Source organism: Ahaetulla prasina, chromosome 1 (genome assembly GCF_028640845.1).
Source record: "Ahaetulla prasina isolate Xishuangbanna chromosome 1, ASM2864084v1, whole genome shotgun sequence".
In the NCBI taxonomy this organism is placed as follows: Eukaryota; Metazoa; Chordata; class Lepidosauria; order Squamata; family Colubridae; genus Ahaetulla; species Ahaetulla prasina.
The window spans coordinates 140,820,303-140,840,212 of NC_080539.1; the positions used below are offsets into that span (position 1 = coordinate 140,820,303).

General features: G+C 38.6%; 1 protein-coding gene across 1 annotated transcript; it reads left to right on the forward strand.

Annotated features, from left to right (window-relative positions):
- The first annotated feature begins 1,532 nt into the window (after positions 1-1,532).
- On the forward strand, positions 1,533-19,535 carry RAB23 (RAB23, member RAS oncogene family). Its single transcript, XM_058176649.1, has 7 exons — positions 1,533-1,712; positions 9,245-9,461; positions 10,233-10,318; positions 12,679-12,835; positions 15,078-15,160; positions 17,050-17,142; positions 17,572-19,535. The coding sequence occupies exons 2-7, from the start codon at positions 9,307-9,309 to the stop codon at positions 17,709-17,711; spliced, it is 714 nt and encodes a 237-aa protein (XP_058032632.1). The 5' UTR covers positions 1,533-1,712; positions 9,245-9,306; the 3' UTR covers positions 17,712-19,535.
- The last annotated feature ends 375 nt before the right edge of the window (positions 19,536-19,910 follow it).

Consider the following 19,910-nt stretch of genomic DNA (forward strand, 5'->3'; position numbering starts at 1 on the left):
CATGCTCCCATTCCCAAACCAGTAGCGAAGGCAATTCCCAAACCGGTAGCGAAGGCAATTTCACCACTGATATACCTACATATATATGTAGGGATGGGGTGGCTCAGTGGCTAAGTCGCTGAGCTTGTTGATCGGAAGGTCGGCAGTTCAGCGGTTCGAATCCCTAGTGCCACGTAACGGGGTGAGCTCCCGTTACTTGTCCCAGCTTCTGCCAACCTAGCAGTTTGAAAGCACATAAAAAAAAATGCAAGTAGAAAAATAGGGACCACCTTTGGTGGGAAGGTAACAGTGTTCCGTGCGCCTTTGGCGTTGAGTCATGCCGGCCACATGACCATGGAGACATCTTCAGACAGTGCTGGCTCTTTGGCTTTGAAATGGAGATGAGCACTGCCCCTAGAGTCGGGAATGACTAGCGCATATGTGCTAGGGAAACCTTTACCTTTTTATACACATATATACAAGCGGTGAAATCCAGCTGGATCTATCCGGCTGGTGCAAACCAGTGGCACCGGCAGCGGGAGGCTCCGCCCACCCACCAGCATGTCATTACGTCCCTTTTTGACCCTCTGTGCGTGTGCAGAAGGCTCTGTGCATACGCAGAAGAGGCGTGCAGGCTCCCATTCCCAAACCAGTAGCGATGGCAATTGCCAAACCAGTAGCGAAGGCAATTTCACCACTGATATACCTACATATATATGTAGGGATGGGGTGGCTCAGTGGCTAAGTTGCTGAGCTTGTTGATTGGAAGGTCGGCAGTTCAGCGGTTCGAATCCCTAGTGCCGCGTAACGGGGTGAGCTCCCGTTACTTGTCCCAGCTTCTGCCAACCTAGCAGTTTGAAAGCACATAAAAAAAAATGCAAGTAGAAAAATAGGGACCACCTTTGGTGGGAAGGTAACAGTGTTCTGTGCGCCTTTGGCGTTGAGTCATGCCGGCCACATGACCATGGAGACATCTTCAGACAGTGCTGGCTCTTTGGCTTTGAAATGGAGATGAGCACTGCCCCTAGAGTCGGGAATGACTAGCGCATATGTGCTAGGGAAACCTTTACCTTTTTATACACATATGTATATGCATATATACACACACACGTGTGTGCATATGTGTATTACACCCCACACACACACACACAAAGCCAACCATATTTGCTGTATGAGGAGATTCACTTGATTAACATCACAAGTAGCTTCAAGCCATTAAGTATCAAGCTAGGTTTCGCAGCCCAAAACGACCCTCAGTTTTGTTTGCTAAACTACTCGGGGCTTCTGAGCTGGTCAACTCGCAAGTCCACCAAAATCTGGGAACTTCACTCCCCGCCAAGCGCTCTCGGAAGGTAGCTCGGAGTTTACATCGAGGACGGACACGGCATCTCAAGGGCTCCCTTTGCTTTTACCTTCGGGAGGTTCAGCAGCCGCTTCGTGCCACCGCAAGGAAGGCAAAGCCGGCAAGAGCCTGCGGGCCTTCCAAAGCGGGAAGCTCTTCCTTCCTCCCTCCCTCCCTCCTCCTCCTCCTCCTCCCCCAGACTTCTAACCCGGGCAGGGAGGCTGGTCCCGCCTCCGCTGAGGCGAGGCGGCGGAGGCGGAGGGCGGCAGGCGAGGCGAGGCTGGCTGGCTGGCTGGCGAAGCGTCTGTCCCCATTCGGGAAAGCAGACAAGGCGAAGAAGGGAGCTTTCCCGAGCGAGTCCAGCCGCGGCCCTGACGGCGTTTCCGGCCGTGTGAGTGTCCCGCGGGAAGAACGGGCGATGCGCGTCCGGGTTGGGCTGGCGGGACCGGCGGGCTTCTCCTAACCTTGGGGTGGGGGGGTGGGGGGGCTGCTGCCCCTTCTTCCTCCGCGCGCCGATTTCGTGGGGAGCCGGCCGGAGACCGCCTCGGGTTCGTGGGCGCCGCATCTGGGATCGGGCGCGCGGGGAGGATCCTCGGGGTGGGGGATGGCAAGACGTGCGGGGATCGGCCTGGGCGGACGAGCTGGGCTACGTGGTGCTGCATACACAACACACACACACACATAAGGATTTCTATGTGGTGCTCTAGGGTGGACGCGGCGAAGATGCTGCGCCCCTGGGACTGGGCTGTGGAACCTTTGGTTGGAAACTGGGTTCCCCGGACTTCTCCACTCCCACGCTCCCTTTTGCTCGATCACAGCAGCAGATTTCTCTCCGGCTTTGATCCCTGATCAGAGGAGTTCCTCTGCCTTGCTGATCCACGAGCTTCTATTTGGGGACCGTTACGTTTAGTATAGAGAGGCTGCGGACATTAGTTGATGCGTTTCTTAGACTTACACCCCGCCCTTTCCGATGGGGAATACCCAGAGGGAACTCCTTTCCTTTTCCCCCATAGAAGAAGAAAACTCTGGGCTGAGACTGGTCCAAAGTCCCCCGCCCAGATTCTGAGACTGGGGGCTGGGCTTGTTCATTCTTCTTCTATCTATCTATCTACTTTTTGTGATCTTCTTTCTTGTTGTTCACCAATATTCCTGTGCTATGTTTTTAATTAAGCTTGAGTTTTGATTTTCTGCATTGCTGAAATTTTGGGGAGAGAATTCTTGATTGTGGGGGGAAATCATTTAGTAGATGTGTAAGTTTACAATTTTTATACTAAAGGATCTGAACCTTTCCCTGATTTGTGGCTTTCAAATGTGCTGGATTTGAGGTTATGGGGACTGTTAGTTCAAGACATCTGCTAGAAAAGGTTGCCATATGACAAGAGGCATGTATATCTTTGATGTGATAGGGGTTGTTTTCTCTTTATGTTCAGAGGTATGATTTACTACACACATAGCATGTAAGCGTTTATGTTGAGATTTAGAGACAAAGTAAAATGTACAGAATGGTTCACCATTTATTTTCTGTGATTGCAAGTGGTGAAATAATTATTTATTTCTATAGTTCTGTGTTATGTAATCATTGCTACAATAAAGGTTTTTCTTGGAGGAGGATGTCATGGTCTAGCCATTTATATTGTGCGCCATGTATTCTACTGCATGGTTACCAAAATAGAACTAATTGGCCCAGTGTTTTTCAGGTACTAATTCAGTGCAAATAAAACTTACAAGACTCTTTGGAAATCTGCTGAAACTTTAAAAATATATTTTGCTTGACTGACTCCATATCAGTAGGGCTGCATTTTTCAGATGGAACTGTGGGTCCTCCAGGATTCCTAGCTCTTGTTGTAAGGGCAAGAGGTAGCTGCGCCAAGACACTTTTGCATAAATCCATTTTGTTCAATAATTGCACCTTTTCGTGGGCATGATCATTCTTGCCTTAATCTCCTCTCACTTGGATTACTGTAATTTGCTGACATGGACCAGTCTTTAATTTAATTTATTGGATTTAGGTGCCACCTGAACAGCGGTCACCAACCGGTGGTCTGCGGACCACTGGTGGTCCATGAGAAAATTTTGATGGTCTGTGTAGAAATCTTCGTATTTTTGCTGGTGTACCCTGGTGGAGGAGCTGCAGTGCAAGCTGGCCAAAGCAGCTATTGCAATGGCTGGAGGCTGTGGGAGCGAAGCACTACTTGCACTTGCGCAGAATCAGCATTCCACCTCGGTATATTTGCCCAGCCAGTGGCACAAAGCAGCCCTCGTCTCCTGCTGCTTGGGACTCAGAGAGGGGGGAGAGAGAGTGGGGGTGGCGGGAGAAAGAGAGAGAGGAGAGAGAGTGCCTGAAGGACCCCATCCCGTCACTGGGAGTCCAGGCTCTTCAGCAAGCGGCGCGCTGGATTCGTATTAGTGGTCCACGGGATTTAAAATTATGAACTTGGTGGTCCCTGAGGTCCAAAAGGTTGGGGACCCCTGTTCTAGAATGACTCTGGGCAGTTCAGAATATAACAGAGAGAATAAAATGCAATATAAAACCAACAAAAATAGAATAAGACAGAATTAGGAATAAGGCAAATCCGTCAACAATACATATTTATTTATTTGTCTGTTTATTTTTATTTCTATCTACCTACCTATCTCAAAAGGGGCTCCTTCCACCCCAGCCCAATGCCTAGAAGCACAGTTTAAGATGATTCAGAATTGTATCAGGATGGGATCCATTGGGATCTCAGCGGAAGCTTCATTCAGAGAGTAGAACTGATGGAAGACACTTCTCTTGAATCCCAAGGAATAATTCTCTTTAACTGAAGGGATCTGAAATATACCAACTACTGGTTCATATCACGAAAGATCAGACCCATACATGAAGGTTCAATAAAATTGATTTATTGCTACTCATGCCTATGCACACAAATCTTCTCAACTAATAGTTAGCATCTTCTTGGAGTCAGACAAGGGTCAAAGGAATTCAAAGAGGGTTTGGACTTAGTCCACTTGTGGCTATATAGGGATTCTTGGCTGATTTCCTCTTTTAACTCCACTCCCATGTCCTCTCACCCCTCCTCCAGCCAATTAGACACCATAGGTGATAGACTGTCCCTCAAATAACCAGGCCGTATCTAATGTAAGGCTTTTATAGGTCATAATTAGCACCTTGAAGCACCTGAAAGCAAACTGGTAACCAGTGAAACTTGCAGACCAAAGGTGTCACGTGGGCATAGTGAGACATGCATATCATTGCCCTTGCCAGTGCATTCTGAACCAGCTGAAGCTTCCAAGTAGTCTTCAAGGGCACCCTCACTTAAAGACCTTGCAATAATCAAGTTGTACGGTGACTAGGGCTTTAGTCACTGTGATTAGCTTACGTTTTAGGAAAGAATGCAGCTAATGCACCAAAGACCACAGGGAAGCTACAGGTGATTCAGAATGCTGTTGTGTGAATGGTAATAGAATTAGGGTTAGGGTTAGGGTTAGTCAGTACATTTATATCAGGGGTCTCCAACCTTGGCAACTTTACGACTTGTGGACTTCAACTCCCAGAATTCCTCAGCCAGCACATGCTGGCTGAGGAATTCTGGGAGTTGAAGTCCACAAGTCGTAAAATTGTCAAGGTTGGAGACCTCTGATCTATCTTATACTTCTGCTTCGTGAACTGCATCGGTTAGTGGATTCAAGATGCTGATTGTCATCTACAACAAAACCTCACATGGATTTGGATCTGATTATCTATGGGGCCATCTTGAATTTATCTGTTGGTCCTATAAGATCTAAGAGAGTGGCCTATTTTAGATCCTTTCAGTTAAACCATGCCATCTTGGGTGGTCCTCGAATATTGTTCTCTTGTACAACTATTTGAACTTATTCATGCTCGGTTTCAGAAAGGCATTAAAGCAATTTTTGAATGGATGACGAGACATGGTATTTCATGGTTTTGATTTAATGATTGATTAGGATGGCTGAAATTGCTTGTTACCGCAGGTATTTTCCCATAGCCTTGTTTCATGTTATATTTTTGCATTCTGTTTTCATTGAATTTTTAGTGTAAGTCAACTTTAGTCTTTCCAGTTTGACAGCCCATTTGTGGGGAAGGAAGGAAGGAAGGAAGGAAGGAATATAAGGCAACTTTTTTTTAGAGTAACTACCACATATGCAAGCCATTTCTTTTGCATTATACAGGTAGACCTTGCTTAATGATGGTAAACGGGATTCAAATAGCCATGCATTATAAACGTGATGTCATATGACATACTGCTTAGCAACGGCAGTCCTCAGTTACCGTTATTAAGTGTGGGGTGCATAGGTTGTAAAAGGAGGAACTCATATAATTGCAACTTCTGAATTCCTGTCAGTTTCCCCATTGACTTTGCTTGTTAGAAGCCGGCAGGGAAGATTGCAAATCACAATCACATGATTGCGGGATGCTGCTATGGTCAGAACTTGAAGGACAGTTGTAACTATCACTAGTTCAAGTGCTGTAGCTGAATAAGTGGTCAATAAGCAAGCACCATCTGTATGCCAATCTTAGAAATTTTTGGTTTAATGCAGGGGTAGTCAACCTTTTTATACCTACCACCGACTTTTGTATCTGTTTTTTGGGGGGGGGGGTTTGCATTTATATCCCGCCCTTCTCTGAAGACTCAGGGCGGCTTACACTATGTTAAGCAATAGTCTTCATCCATTTGTATATTATATACAAAGTCAACTTATTGCCCCCAACAATCTGGGTCCTCATTTTACCTACCTTATAAAGGATGGAAGGCTGAGTCAACCTTGGGCCTGGTGGGACTAGAACCTGCAGTAATTGCAGACTGCTGCTGTTAATAACAGACTGTCTTAGCAGTCTGAGCCACCAGAGGCCCTTTTTATCTATCTTTTTATCTAAAAAAATTAATATTTTGGCTGGATTCACCTACTCAGTAAATATAAAGGGGAAATGCTGTTGGAGATTTGTTAGCAAGATTTACTAAGGCAAACCCTTGATACAGCTTTCTTAATAAGCAAGGAGGGAGAAATACTGTAGCGTAAAAGAATCTTTTCCAGAACAGAAAAAAAATGGGTCATATGAGAAGGAGCTATTTTCCAGTTGCTGCAATGATACAGAAGCGCACATCTGATTCATGGGATTAAAGGTGAAGAATGCTGCAAAGGGCAGGGAAGGGAAAAAGACTACAAATCATAGTGAGTGGAATGAGGATAAATCCGTAGAGAGAAGCTAGTGTGGACAGACATCTGAAGTAATCTATTATAGAACTTGGGAATGCCTGGAAAATGTTTAAACTTTGGCAGGCACCGTGCACATTTGTAAAATGTAAACATGAAATGCAAAATGATTATCAAAATAATACGGATAATCCTTGATTTACAGTCTCTTACCTGTATTTAGTGATTGTCTACAGTTATAATGGCAGTGAAAAAAGTGACTCATGACTGGTTCTTACACTTATGACCCTTGCAGTTTCCCCATGGTCACATGATCAGAATTAGAACATTTGGCAACTGGCATGTATTTATGACAGTTGGAGTGCCCTGGGATCATGTGATCACCATTTGCAAACTCCTAGCTGGCTTCTGACGAACAAAGGCAATGGGGGAGTCAGATCCACTTAATAACTGCATGATTCACTTAATAACTTTGGCGAAAAGGTCATAAAAAGAGATGCAACTCACCTAACTGCCTTAGCAACAGAAATTTTGGACTCAGTTGTGGTTGTTAAGTCCAGGACTACCTATAACTCACCCTCGCTTTAAATTGTAGAATCTTGCCGAGTCCATTAAAATTTTATTTTGCTTCAGCTCTTTAATTCATTTTTTTCTGCATTACTGTTACACAGTATAAAAGAAAATAGAATAGAATAGAATAGAATTTTTTATTGGCCAAGTGTGATTGGACACACAAGGAATTTATCTTGGTGCATATGCTCTCAGTGTACCTAAAAGAAAAGATACGTTCATCAAGGTACAACATTTACAACACAAATGATGGTCAATATATCAATATAAATCATAAGGATTGCCAGCAACAAAGTTACAGTCATACAGTCATAAGTGGAAAGAGATTGGTGATGGGAACGATGAGAAGATTAATAGTAGTGCAGATTTAGTAAATAGTTTGACAGTGTTGAGATAATTATTTGTTTAGCAAAGTGATGGCCTTTGGGAAAAAACTGTTCTTGTGTCTAGTTGTTCTGGTGTGCAGTGCTCATACACATACATAGATTGATAGATCTACCTATCCATAAGGTGGAGAACAGAACATTTATGTAACAATGCTTGTTGTAAGAATGTCCAAAACAAAGTTTCTAGCAGGCTTCTTATCTTGCAATTTAATTTGTTGTTGTTACCATTTATATTGGAATTGTAATGGTGGGAAGGTCATTATGATGCTGATAGTAGTGAGTTATTGTGCCCTTATGTCTGTTAAAATTGGTCCTGGTTACTTTAGCGTATCAGTACGGCATATCCAGTATATGCTCTTCCTCATTGGCAATAGTCAATTTCAGATACTCAGTATAGACTATTGATGTATCTCTCTTTCCCCAATTCAGGAAAATATAGACAGTTTTGCAGGTGCTCTCTGAGCTTGGTTGTTTTCTTGCAGACATTTCATTACCAAATTAGGGAACAACATCAAGGCTCTTTGACTCTTTTCATATTTGTAACATATCTGTAGATGCCTGCTTCATATTCCACCATTGTATCCCCAGCCCATACTTAGAAACTGTAAATCTTGCCCCTAAAATATATGCATGTGTGTGTATATAAAATAACTTTTATTTTAAAAGAACACTTTAAAGCTAGGCTGGTTTTATGAAATACTTGTTGTAAACATCTTAGTAATATAAAAATAAATTAATTTCTAATAAGATGGTGACATGTATTTGTGAGCATCATCTAATAATTTTAAATAAATATTATTTTTGTTTCTCTGTGATTTATCTAAGTTTGTCTAAGTTATTGCATAATGTATGCTAATAGCAAAGAAATAAAACAAATGTACATACTACATTAACACTGTTGTGCAATACATCCTATATATGAAGATCCTGGGGAAAAAGTCCCACTAAAGTTAAAGTGTGGATCCATACACATAGGAATGTGTTGTAATGTGATACCAAGTATAGTATGCAAAGGTGGCATATATATGTGAATGTTGGTAGTAAATTCTTTGGATTTTCTTAATTTAGACCCATGGCAAAATTATACATAATTATTACAGATATAGCAGTTAACGTGGACAAAGTTGGTAATAGTTATATCGGGCATAAGATTAACAGAACAGACAAGAGAAGACAGTGAAGCATTAGCATGCAATATAATCCATGTTTATTCAATAGCAACACCCATTGGCTTCAACTGAGCTTATTATAAATATGTATACACAACTGTTTCTTTGGGTTGCTTCTTTCATTCTCAACACTGTCAAACTATTTACTAAATCTGCACTACTATTAATCTTCCCATAGTTCCCATCACCAATCTCTTTCCACTTATGACTGTATGACTGTAACTTTGTTGCTGGCAATCCTTATGATTTATATTGATATATTGACCATCAATTGTGTTGTAAATGTTGTACCTTGGTGAACATATGTTTTCTTTTATGTACACTGAGAGCATAGGCATCAAGACAAATTCCTTGTGTGTCAAATCATACTTGGCCAATAAAAAAATTCTATTCTATTCTATTCTATTCTATTCTAACCGTGGCATGAATGTGATCTGGTAACTGTTTTTATGTGAGGTATCCACATGACTTACTCCCCATCCACCACAGAGATAATTTAATTGGTTTAGATAGTTTCAGTTTAATATTGAAGCTCCACAGGCTTATTGTAAACCCATGAGAGAATTAGAAGTCAAAACGTGTATTTTTATTTTTGTAATGAAAGAAACTATTATTACCCTCTTCCCCTTTTTTTTTTCCAGGTAGAGAATTCAGAGATCTATACTAGATTGAGAAACAAATTTCAACTTTCTGACTGGGCAAAATGCTGGAAGAAGATTTGGAGGTGGCCATCAAGGTAGTCGTGGTTGGAAATGGAGCTGTTGGGAAATCTAGCATGATCCAGAGATACTGCAAAGGCATTTTTACAAAAGACTATAAAAAAACAATTGGAGTTGATTTCTTGGAAAGAGAAATGCAGTACGTATCAAACAGATGGGAGCATTATTATTTACTCATTTTTAGAACTGAATTCAGTATATTTATAAGTGCCTTTCGGAAAAAGCCTTTTGCATAAATGAGAACATGAGGTATCTATATTAACTGTATTCTGCAGTCTGTCTGCAGAAGTTCCAGAAATACTAATCTAAATAATAAATGCAATTTTGCTATAGTCTGTTAGAAGGAAAAAGCTATTTTACCAGTAGTGGCAAGATGGAGTTGCAATATTGTAAATGCGACAAAGAGTTATAAACATTTATAACACTGAATGACCATGATTTGTATAGAACATGAAGAGTCCAATATAAATAAATGGAATTTCAAAAAAAATGTCTAATTTATTTCAGTTCAAAGAGTAGTTTAATTTTTTCTCAAAGCAGAGGGAAAGAAAAGAACATGGTCTACTTAGATACGGTTAAACAAGTTTCAATTTTGGAGTTAGGTTCCAAGTAATTTGCATCCAAGCCCACTCCTACTAACGTAGTATATTTAGTCGTCCTAATTTTTTGCCAGTTGTTTCTCAATTAATGCAGTCCTTTGTGCCATACCCTTCAGAAACAGTATGTCTGTAGATAAAAGAATTGGAAAAATGAGATACTCTAGCATGCATGAGTCCATATCAATGGAAATTTAAGTCTGCTTGAAAAACAATGAAATTACTGAACATCATTTTGCTAAGTACTTTTTTTAGGTTACAAGTTCCTTGTTCTTTTTAATATACTTATTGATAAGAATATATTATATTTTTAGAGTCAATGATGAAGATGTCCGGTTAATGCTGTGGGATACAGCAGGTCAAGAAGAATTTGATGCAATTACTAAAGCTTATTATAGAGGTATGGTGGTGGTGGTGGGGTAATGTGACTGGGTGGGCGTGGCCAACTTTTTTCTTTCTTTTTTTACTTTTTTTACTTTTAAAAGCATTTTTAAAAATATGCTTTTAAAAAGTTCTGGTGATCAGGCAACTCAGCTGGGATCGTCAGAACCCTTTAAAAGCTTTTTTTCCTCTGGCGATCCCAGCTGAGTTGCCTGATCATCACATGCTTTTAAAAGCATTTTTAACAACCTCTTCTGCCAAAGAAGTTGTAAAAAATGCTTTTAAAAGGTTCTGGTGATTAGGCAACTCAGCTGGGATCACCAGAGGAACCTTTTAAAAGCTTTTTTTTTTACAACCTTGGTTCCAAATCTTGCCACAGTCCAAATATAACTTTATTTATTCATTCATCAAATTTAAAAACTGTCAATCTCCCTCGCATAGGGACTCTGAGTGGTGATTCATAAACAGTAGTGATTCCATTTTAGGGATGTTGAAATTTAGGGTTTTTTTTTACCTTTTGAAAATAGATTTAGGATACAGTCTTACATCTACTTATCTGAGAGATATAACGGAACGTACTTCTGTGTGATTATATGTAGGATTGCTGGTAAATTAATATCTAATAATTATTAGCTAATATAGATTAATCTCAATTTTTCAAACCATTATTTTGATGAAAAGCAGTTTGAACTTTTCCCTCTGAAATGTAGGATGATTATGAACTGCTAATCCGAAGACTCAGAAATGTAACTTGATACTCTTTACATATAGAGGAGCATTTCTTACCACTGGCCATATATCTTGGGGTTACTGGGAATCAGCAATGTCTGGAATGCCACAGATGGCCTATCCTTGTTTAATACATAACCTAGCTACCTTTTTATAGACATTAAACATTCCATTACTGTTATAATGTCTTTCTTCTCAGATTTAAATAAATTCTTAAAATAGAATTCCTTAATCAAATTAAGCTTTATTTTACAAAGTCAATTCAATGCTATTTTAATAATTGCCCTTCCAACTAAATTAGAGATCAAGAATATATTAGCATACCCTTCAAGTGTGATTTTGAAGAAGAGGTTATAACTCTGCAAAGAATCTGAATTAAGACGTAGGAAATTGGGCTATATTAAGTACACAGGTTTCGCAGTACAAGAGAAGCTGCTCAGAATACAATTAGAATGCTCCAGAGTATCAAGTTACCTTTCATTCTGTGGGGCAGCTGGATCAAATGTAATGGAGGGCCAACTCATATAATACTAAGCACTAAGGTTTTATTGTTCATCTTGAAGTATCTGTCTCCTAGAAGAGGTTCCTTACATGGAAGTGATAGTATAAACGAATTAAGATTGAGCCTAGGAACCAGGATTGATTGATTGATTGATTTGTATTTCATGTTTGTAGACTCACCTCCCTCAGCACAGGGAGTTTTATAAGGCGAGTGGCCTTTCTTTCTTTCTTTCTTTCTTTCTTTCTTTCTTTCTTTCTTTCTTTCTTCATTCAACTATCTGTAAAACTAATTTTTAAAATGCTCTTTTTATTGCTTAGGCCAGGTAAGAGCAAACTTTTAGTGGCTGGAAGTCCAATTCAAAGCAATTGAATTTATTGGCCACAATGATTGGGATACTAATAGAAACAAAATTGGGACATGTAACAGGAGTTCCATACCTTCCCCCATTTTGTGGGGGAGGGGCACCAATATTCCTTTTCCATTTCTTTCTTTTTTACTTAACTATGAGTTATTTTGTTATGGCTGTTTTACATTTGTGAATTTACTGCCTCAAGATAGTCAGCAACTACACTGCAGTTATAGCCACAGAGGATTTGCAAAAGAAGGGGGAGCAGTCAACCTTACATAAATGTGCCTTAAGTTGTATAATAATTTGCCCACCTCACACACTCCCATAGAGTGGGCATGCTCCAGGTTCTCTCTTTAATCTTTGCCATCCCAAGGGACTTAGGAAGGGTGCCTTTTCAGATGCTGCCCTTGTACTCTTAAAAGATTTCCCTCCACTCAACAAGATTTGACAGCCCCCAACTCTACTAAGTTTTAGAAAGACCTGGCTTTTTACCAAGGCATCCCCCAGGCATTCAGGTCCAGTTGAGGGGAGCCCTCTCTTGGTTAATGTTGTTATTGTGTTTAATTGATATTTTGTATTTCAAATTTACCAGTATATGTTAAGTTTTAAGGTTATGTTGTTCTTTTGATTATTTTTCCATTGTATACTGATCACTGGACACTTTTTTCAGTCATAATGCCTTATCAGTTCCATAAATCAATACATTTATCCAACATATTTATCTGGTTATTTATTATTTATCCATTTTTTGGGAAACTTTCATTGAGCATTAAATTTCTTTCTCTTTTTACTGTTTTAGGAGCCCAGGCTTGTGTGCTTGTGTTTTCAACCGTTGATAGGGAATCTTTTGAAGCAATTCCTACCTGGAGAGAGAAAGTTGTATCTGAAGTCGGAGACATTCCCACAGTTCTTGTTCAGAATAAGATTGACCTCCTGGATTATTCTTGTATAAAAAAGTAGGTGCTTTCATTAAATTCTAATAAATCTTTTAAGCATACTTGATAAATTTAAAAAGACATTCACCTTGATACTTGTATGAACAAACTACATACTAGATAACAGGCGTGCTGTATTGCTATGCTGCAAATAATGTTTTAAGATAAATCTGGGTAAAGATAAAAGTTCATATTAAGAAGAGACATATAAGAACCTTGTAGAAAGGGACAGTGTGAAGCCCATGCTTCCTGTGAGTCTGATCTATCTCCACAAGCATCTAAATCAGGGGTGTTCAAATTTGGCAACTTTAAGGCTTGTGGACTTCAACTCCCAGAATTCCTCAGTCAGCTTTGGTAGCTGAGGAATTCTGGGAGTTGAAGTCCACAAGTCTTAAAGTTGCCAAGTTTGGATACCCCTGATCTAAATGAACACTTTGCTTTATTTTAATTGCTACATACAGTAGAACCTGATTTTTCTATAGGATCAAAAGTGGGGCAGCTGATAGGCAAAGAAAGTAGAGACTTTTTTTTTTTTTAAAAAGCAAGCTTCTGAGAAGGGAATCATTTTTGAATGGAAGAAAACTGGAGGAGGTAGACGATGATGTAGATAAGGTTTGAATTATTGAAGAGTGATTGTTCTTCTAAAGAGTAGCATTGGCTGATTTACCTCAGATGGACTGGGAAAAAATGCACTGTGGAAGAGTTGCTGATTCAAGAAGGGCCTGCCTAGGTAAGATTTGTAAGTGAGAGGATCTGAGGACCCAGCAAGGATCCAACACGGAGAGGGTCTGAGGACCACCATGGAACAAAACTACCACTGTAGAGCCCAAAGAAAAACAGAAGAAAACCCCATTCTACCAGATAAAACGTACAGCAGCCAAACTGAGGGAGAATAGGCCAGCCATATTTTTGACCCTGTTCTTAGATCCTATTGTCAACTCTAAATGGAGGTACTGTATTTTTCGGAGTATAAGATGCACATTCCTCCCCCCCTAAAAGAGGGTGAAATTTTGGGTGCGTCTTATACACTGAATGTAGCCCCCACCCTTTAGGAGGCTGCAAATGCAGCCTCCCAAACAGAGAGCCTCTCAAACAGCCTCCAAAAGGTCCGTTGGAGAGGTTGCCTTTGCAAAGAGAAACTCCTTTGCAAACGGATCTTTTGGAAGCTGCAAACGCAGCCTCTCAAACGGAGAGCCTCTCAAGCAGAATTTTTTTTTCTTATTTTCCTCCCCCCAAAATAAGGTGCATCTACTCCAGAGTGTCTTATACTCCAAAAAATATGGTAATTAGAATCTTTAGGGTTAGAGACATGTACATACCGTACATGTTAAGCCATTATTACAGAATACTTATATATGCAGGTAGACAATTCTTAATCTGTATGCTATTCAGTAGCAACCCTCCCCACCCTTTCCAAGACATTTAAAAAGTCAAGTTACCGTAAGTTAACAGCTAAACAAAAGACGTTATCTACTTGTAAATATAATTCTTGGCAAGAAAGACTGCAAGAACCAAAAGTAAACACTATGGAAGGTCTTAATGAAAGAATACAAAGAAAAGACATCAGAAGACATCTTGCATCAAATCGTATGACCTCACAAAAGTCCTCCCTGCGCTTTTCTGTATTGGTTTTTCATGATATGATTGGCATTTCTTGAGTGTGGGTCTGGCACTTCCTGGAAATGCTCTAATGAAATTTTTGCTCTAATGTTGCAAAAATCAGAGAATTTAGTTTCAAATGCAGTATTTTAAGAACAGCGCAACAGAAGGATGTTGCATGACTTGCTTTTTGCAAAAGCAAGATATATGACTTTATTGTAAGTCCAATTTTTCTTAAGTCCTTGTGTTCTCACAAGTGCAGAATCCACTTTTTTATCAACACTCATTCATTGGTTTAGCCAGGAATTGATATATATTTCAATATCAATGGATGCTTTATTTCTATGTAGTTCATATTTATTTATTTACCACATACTTTCACTGCCCAATGAGCAGGTTTTGATCGGTTCACCAATTTAAAATTATGAAAAACTAATATTTACACCAAATACTGTGATTTCCTGTCATTCTTTTTTCTTCATAATTTTCAGCAGTCAACATTCTAAATCAATGTTAATATTTTCTCTCATCTTTTTACTAAGAGAATCTTTTCTTTTAACTGCCCTTTTATATCTACTCCAATGAAGATTATCAATTCAGGTCAGTTAGCATTAATGCATTCTATTTTACTGAAAAATAATTGGCTTTCCTTTCCAATAAACAGTGAAGAAGCAGAGGCACTTGCAAAAAAGCTAAAATTAAGATTTTATCGGGCATCTGTAAAGGAAGACTTAAATGTCACAGAAGGTAAGATAGACTTTTTAATGTTTTGTTAGGTTAGTTTTCTTTTCTTTTTTTCAAGCGCTACAGTAGCATAATTCCAGGTTCTCACTGAAGCAACAAGTCTCTTTCAGTACTTACCGCTAGAATCTGATTTTCTAAGTTCAGAGAAACTTTTTTAAATGGACGAACTTTGAGATAGTTTAGTCTTTGATAGTCTGAAGTGCTGCAATCTTGAGATACATTATTGTTATTTGTTAATTGCAGATCAGCCAGATGTTTAGACTGTATATGAGTCTTTTATCCACCTGTTGCTTACAGGACTCTGGATAGGCATTATTATTATTATTATATTTTTATCCCACTTATTTATATATGTATTTATGTATGTCAATCAGCTCAAAGCTGTGAACATACCTAATACTCCTATCTTCTATTTTTCCCACAACCACACTGTGAGGTGGGTTGGGCTAAGAGAATGACTAGTTCAAAATTTGGTTTAAAGAATAAAAATTATAGTTCTATAACAACTAGATTTCATCTGGTACTCTTTATAGTCTCTGTGCAATTGCATATGGAGGGTAGGATTTGTGTTATAATCCAATTCAAGTTTTGTATGTTCCTTGACTATATACTCTGTGCAGGTACAAAAGTTTTGTGTGTTTGTCTGCCTTCATATCAGTCTTGACTTCTGGCAAGTGCCTGGACGAGTCCCTGCAGTTTTCTTGGCAGCATTTTTGGAAGTGATTTGTCATTGCCTTCTTCATGGGGCTGAGCAAAGGTGATTGGCCAAAGTCAGCAGCTGGCTTTGTGCCTAAGGCGGGACTAGAACTCACAGTCTCTGGTTTCTAGCCTGGTGCTTTAACTACTACATCAAACTTGCTCTTAGCCACAGAACAAAATGAAAAATTCTGTTATTTGACAATGTAAAATATTCTACTTTCCATTAAAGAATGCCCTTCTGGGGGTAGATTGGCAATTCCAAATTCTTGATCTGGAAATGCTGTCTCAAACCACCTCCAAATCATGTAATTTGCTTTCAGAAACTACCCAGTTTTTCCCAGAATGGTATGTTCTAGAGAGGGAACAAAATGTCCTGGAATTTGTATTTCTATAGATAATTTTTTTTGAGATTGAATTACAGATGAATAATTTGTTTATGACAAGCTGAACTTAAACTCCAAAGCTGAAGAAAAAGCTAAAAAAAGCTTAATTCCTGGGGAGCTATTTTCAGTTTTTCTCGACTGGGTAAGACTGGCACAGGCTGAGAGTGATTGCTCCAAAATATTTGAAGAACTGAAGTCTGCAACCTGGAAATAAGATAATTATAATGAATGAAACAAAGTTCTGTTCAAAATGGAGGTTTTGTCACTGTATAATTAATATTCTATGAACAATATAAATACTAACAGTGTTCATCACAGAGATTTTTCTCTCTTGAATTTAACAGCTTGTGTGCATTTAACAACCTGTGTGTGTGTGTTTGTTCCTTACTAGCCTATATAAGTAAGACTATATAAGACTATATAAGTAAGACGGGCCTCTGTGGCTCAGACTGCTAATGCAGTCTGTTATTAGCAGCTGCCTGCAATTACTGCAGGTTCTAGTCCCACCAGGCCCAAGGTTGACTCAGCCTTCCATCCTTTATAAGGTAGGTAAAATGAGGACCCAGATTGTTGGGGGCAATAAGTTGACTTTGTATATAAATATACAAATAGGATGAAGACTATTGCTAACATAGTGTAAGCCGCCCTGAGTCTTCGGAGAAGGGCGGGATATAAATGCAAATTAAAAAAAAAAAGACTGCTGTTGCCACTTTTAACATATTAAATAACTTTCAGTTTATAAGGGAACTGTAGGCTTTACTAATAAAAAATATGTATTTTCCCAAGGCCTTGATATTTTGTATGCTACAGTTTTTAGATATTTGGCTGAGAAGTACCTTCAAAAACTTAAGCAACGAATAATGGAAGATCCAGAAGTTGTACACACAAGCAGTAATAGAATTGGTATGTATACAGTTGTGTGCTGCAAGCAGACAGTATTGTGCTATTTTACTTTTGTAAAACTAGTCTTTGGCCACAGTATCAAAGCCACCTAATAATTTATAAATTAAAGCTAACCATTTTCAGTTCTGTTTACCTCACTTTCAATTGCTATTATCAGAATTTTAGAATGATGTAATTTCCACTAATTAATGGCAAAAATACTGATGAAGAGGTTAAAAGCAACTTGCCATTTCTTTGAAAGGCACCTGATAAAAATAGTGTTATGTAGTCTCGCCATGAAGTATTTCTTACTTTGATTTTTAAAATATAAAACTAAGGCTTATTGAGGCTTCCAGCTCTGATTTAATTGTACAGTTACAAATCTGATACAGTTAAACAATTGCCGGTTGCCATACATACAACTCTCTTTTGTGCTTTAATTTTATATAGGTGTTTTCAATACGGCAGGCGGAAGTCATTCTGGCCAGAATTCCAACTTGCTTAACGGAGGTGATGTCATCAACCTCAGGCCAAACAAACAAAGGACCAAGAAAAGTCGAAGCCCTTTCAGCGGCTGCAGCATACCCTAGAACTACAAATCATGGTCTGACCGAGTTGTTTAACTGAAGTCCTTAAGGAACACAACTGGCTGTAGAGGTGTTTTTATCAGTACTTTAGCAGAGTTGCACACAATGGACCTACACCGATAGGGAGTACTGCTGTTTAAATGAATGACTCGTAATGGCAAATAGTGAGATCCCAAGAGGGTCAGAAATAATACCATTGACCATGCATTCATTTGACATTCAGTAAGACAACTTTCTAGTTGAAAGCAATGATGAATTAATATATACAGTAGGTTTCATTTTAAACAAAATTTGAGCTGAAATGCTTAAATATCTTGTTCATAAAATAGTTTTTCTACTTGTTAGATCCTGTGGCTCAGAGGCAGAGCCTTAATAATGAAGCAAAAATTAACATTTTTTTAAACAGTCCAGTATATATTTTGGCAACGTTGGTGGTGCAATATTTGTATGACTTACGAAACTTAACTGCAGTGTGTATCTGCCGAAACATCTTCAAAAATTCAGGTAGCTAAACACAAATTAGGTCTAAGTCAAAGGTTCTGGCACAAAACAAGTTGTTTGACAACTTCAAACATTTTTTTTCTAATGGTACTGGCACATTTCAATTTTCTCTACACTGTGGGCCTTAACATTTTTTATTGTGTTGTGCCAAAAAATAATGTTTATGCTGCTATATGTCTTTATTTTTGTCAATTATTAGATACACAGTATGTTCTAAATTATAACAGGACAAGCAAATGAGAAATGATACAACCAAACAATATAGCAAGTTCCTTTTAAAAAAAAATCCTCTATTCATTTACATCCTTCATACATTCTTAATGAAAAATACGAAGGGGTTTGTTATCAAAAGATTAAAGTGCATCTTATATCTAATGTGCATTCCTATTTAAGGCCCTTTTTCTTTTTTCTGTTATTAAATGATGTGCCTGTTTTGATGACATTGTGTGAATGTAAAGTTCCTGTCTTAATCTCTGTTTACCTAATACTGAATTCCACCAGATGAATGGGACTTGCTCCGAGTACACATGCACAGATCTCGCTGCTGTTTCACTGACGCTAATGTACCTCCAGTTAATATATTTAGATTCAGGGTGTTTTTAAAAAATGAAATCTTACGTTACAATATTATTCAGAAACCTTTAATCTTATTTCTCCCTGATGAAGTATGCCTCTACAATATTGTTTTCTGTTTACAAACTATTCCTACAGTATTTCTATAAAACTTCCAGTTACTCTTTCTAAGAAATGTTGAAATATCAATAGTTCAGGAACATAATTACCATATATTCAAGACCAGAGCTGGAACTCTGCCAGCCTGATTACAACATTCTTTTTCTATATGAATATTATTTTACATTTTATGTCTGTAAACACACTAAAACATTATACTTAGAGATTTTACTTGTCCAAAAGTTTGTATCTTGTATTTTTAAACAGGGTTCTTACATCCTGTTAATTTAATTATAATCTAAAATAATTACATTTTTTCCAATGATTACTTGTCTGTTTCGTACTGAACAATGTACCATTCCTCGTGCTTAAGTAACCATTCTCATTGTTGGCAATGAGGTGGGATATGAACAATAACCCTTTTCATTTTGAAAAATCGGACCAGGTTTCTTCTTTTAAACAAGTCTAGCTAGTCACTAGGTGACTATATATACGGGTCCAGATTATATTGTGTTGCATTATGGGACAAGAACACAAGACATATTCAAAGCTGTTCATTGATAATAAAAAAATATCTTGGTTTAAATAACTAGGTTCTGCATGCATGCTATTTTTATATGGAAATTTTTACATTAAATGATAGCCTTACGTTTATATTTGTGAATAAGACTCTGATTTTACTTTTTTGGGTTGTTGTTAATAGAAAAATCAAGGTTTGTAATACATGATTGCCATCTTGACTATGCCCAAGTATATATGCAGCCTCAAACCATGGGTGAAGATGGAATGTAGACCTTACCCATTCATGTACCAGTGATCCAACTTAAATAGACTTTGCCTTTCTCCTGACAATTCATCACGGTCAACTCACCTTGTCCAGGGGACAACTCACCACGCCAATTTGCTGCAGGATAACTTGCTGCGGGACAAGTTAACACTAATATCAAAGATATGGTAGAATAGAATCATTAAAGAAAGGATGCAAAAGGAGGGATAGAATGAAATGCAAATGACAAAAATTAAATATTT

What these genes read in the sequence shown, in the direction of transcription:
- RAB23 (XM_058176649.1), top strand. Translation starts at nt 9,307, where the DNA reads ATGCTGGAAGAAGATTTGGAGGTGGCCATCAAGGTAGTCGTGGTTGGA. An exon ending in AGACTTAAATGTCACAGAAG is followed by an intron (nt 15,161 to 17,049) that starts GTAAGATAGACT and finishes TGTATGCTACAG; the next exon opens with TTTTTAGATATTTGGCTGAG. An exon ending in CACAAGCAGTAATAGAATTG is followed by an intron (nt 17,143 to 17,571) that starts GTATGTATACAG and finishes AATTTTATATAG; the next exon opens with GTGTTTTCAATACGGCAGGC.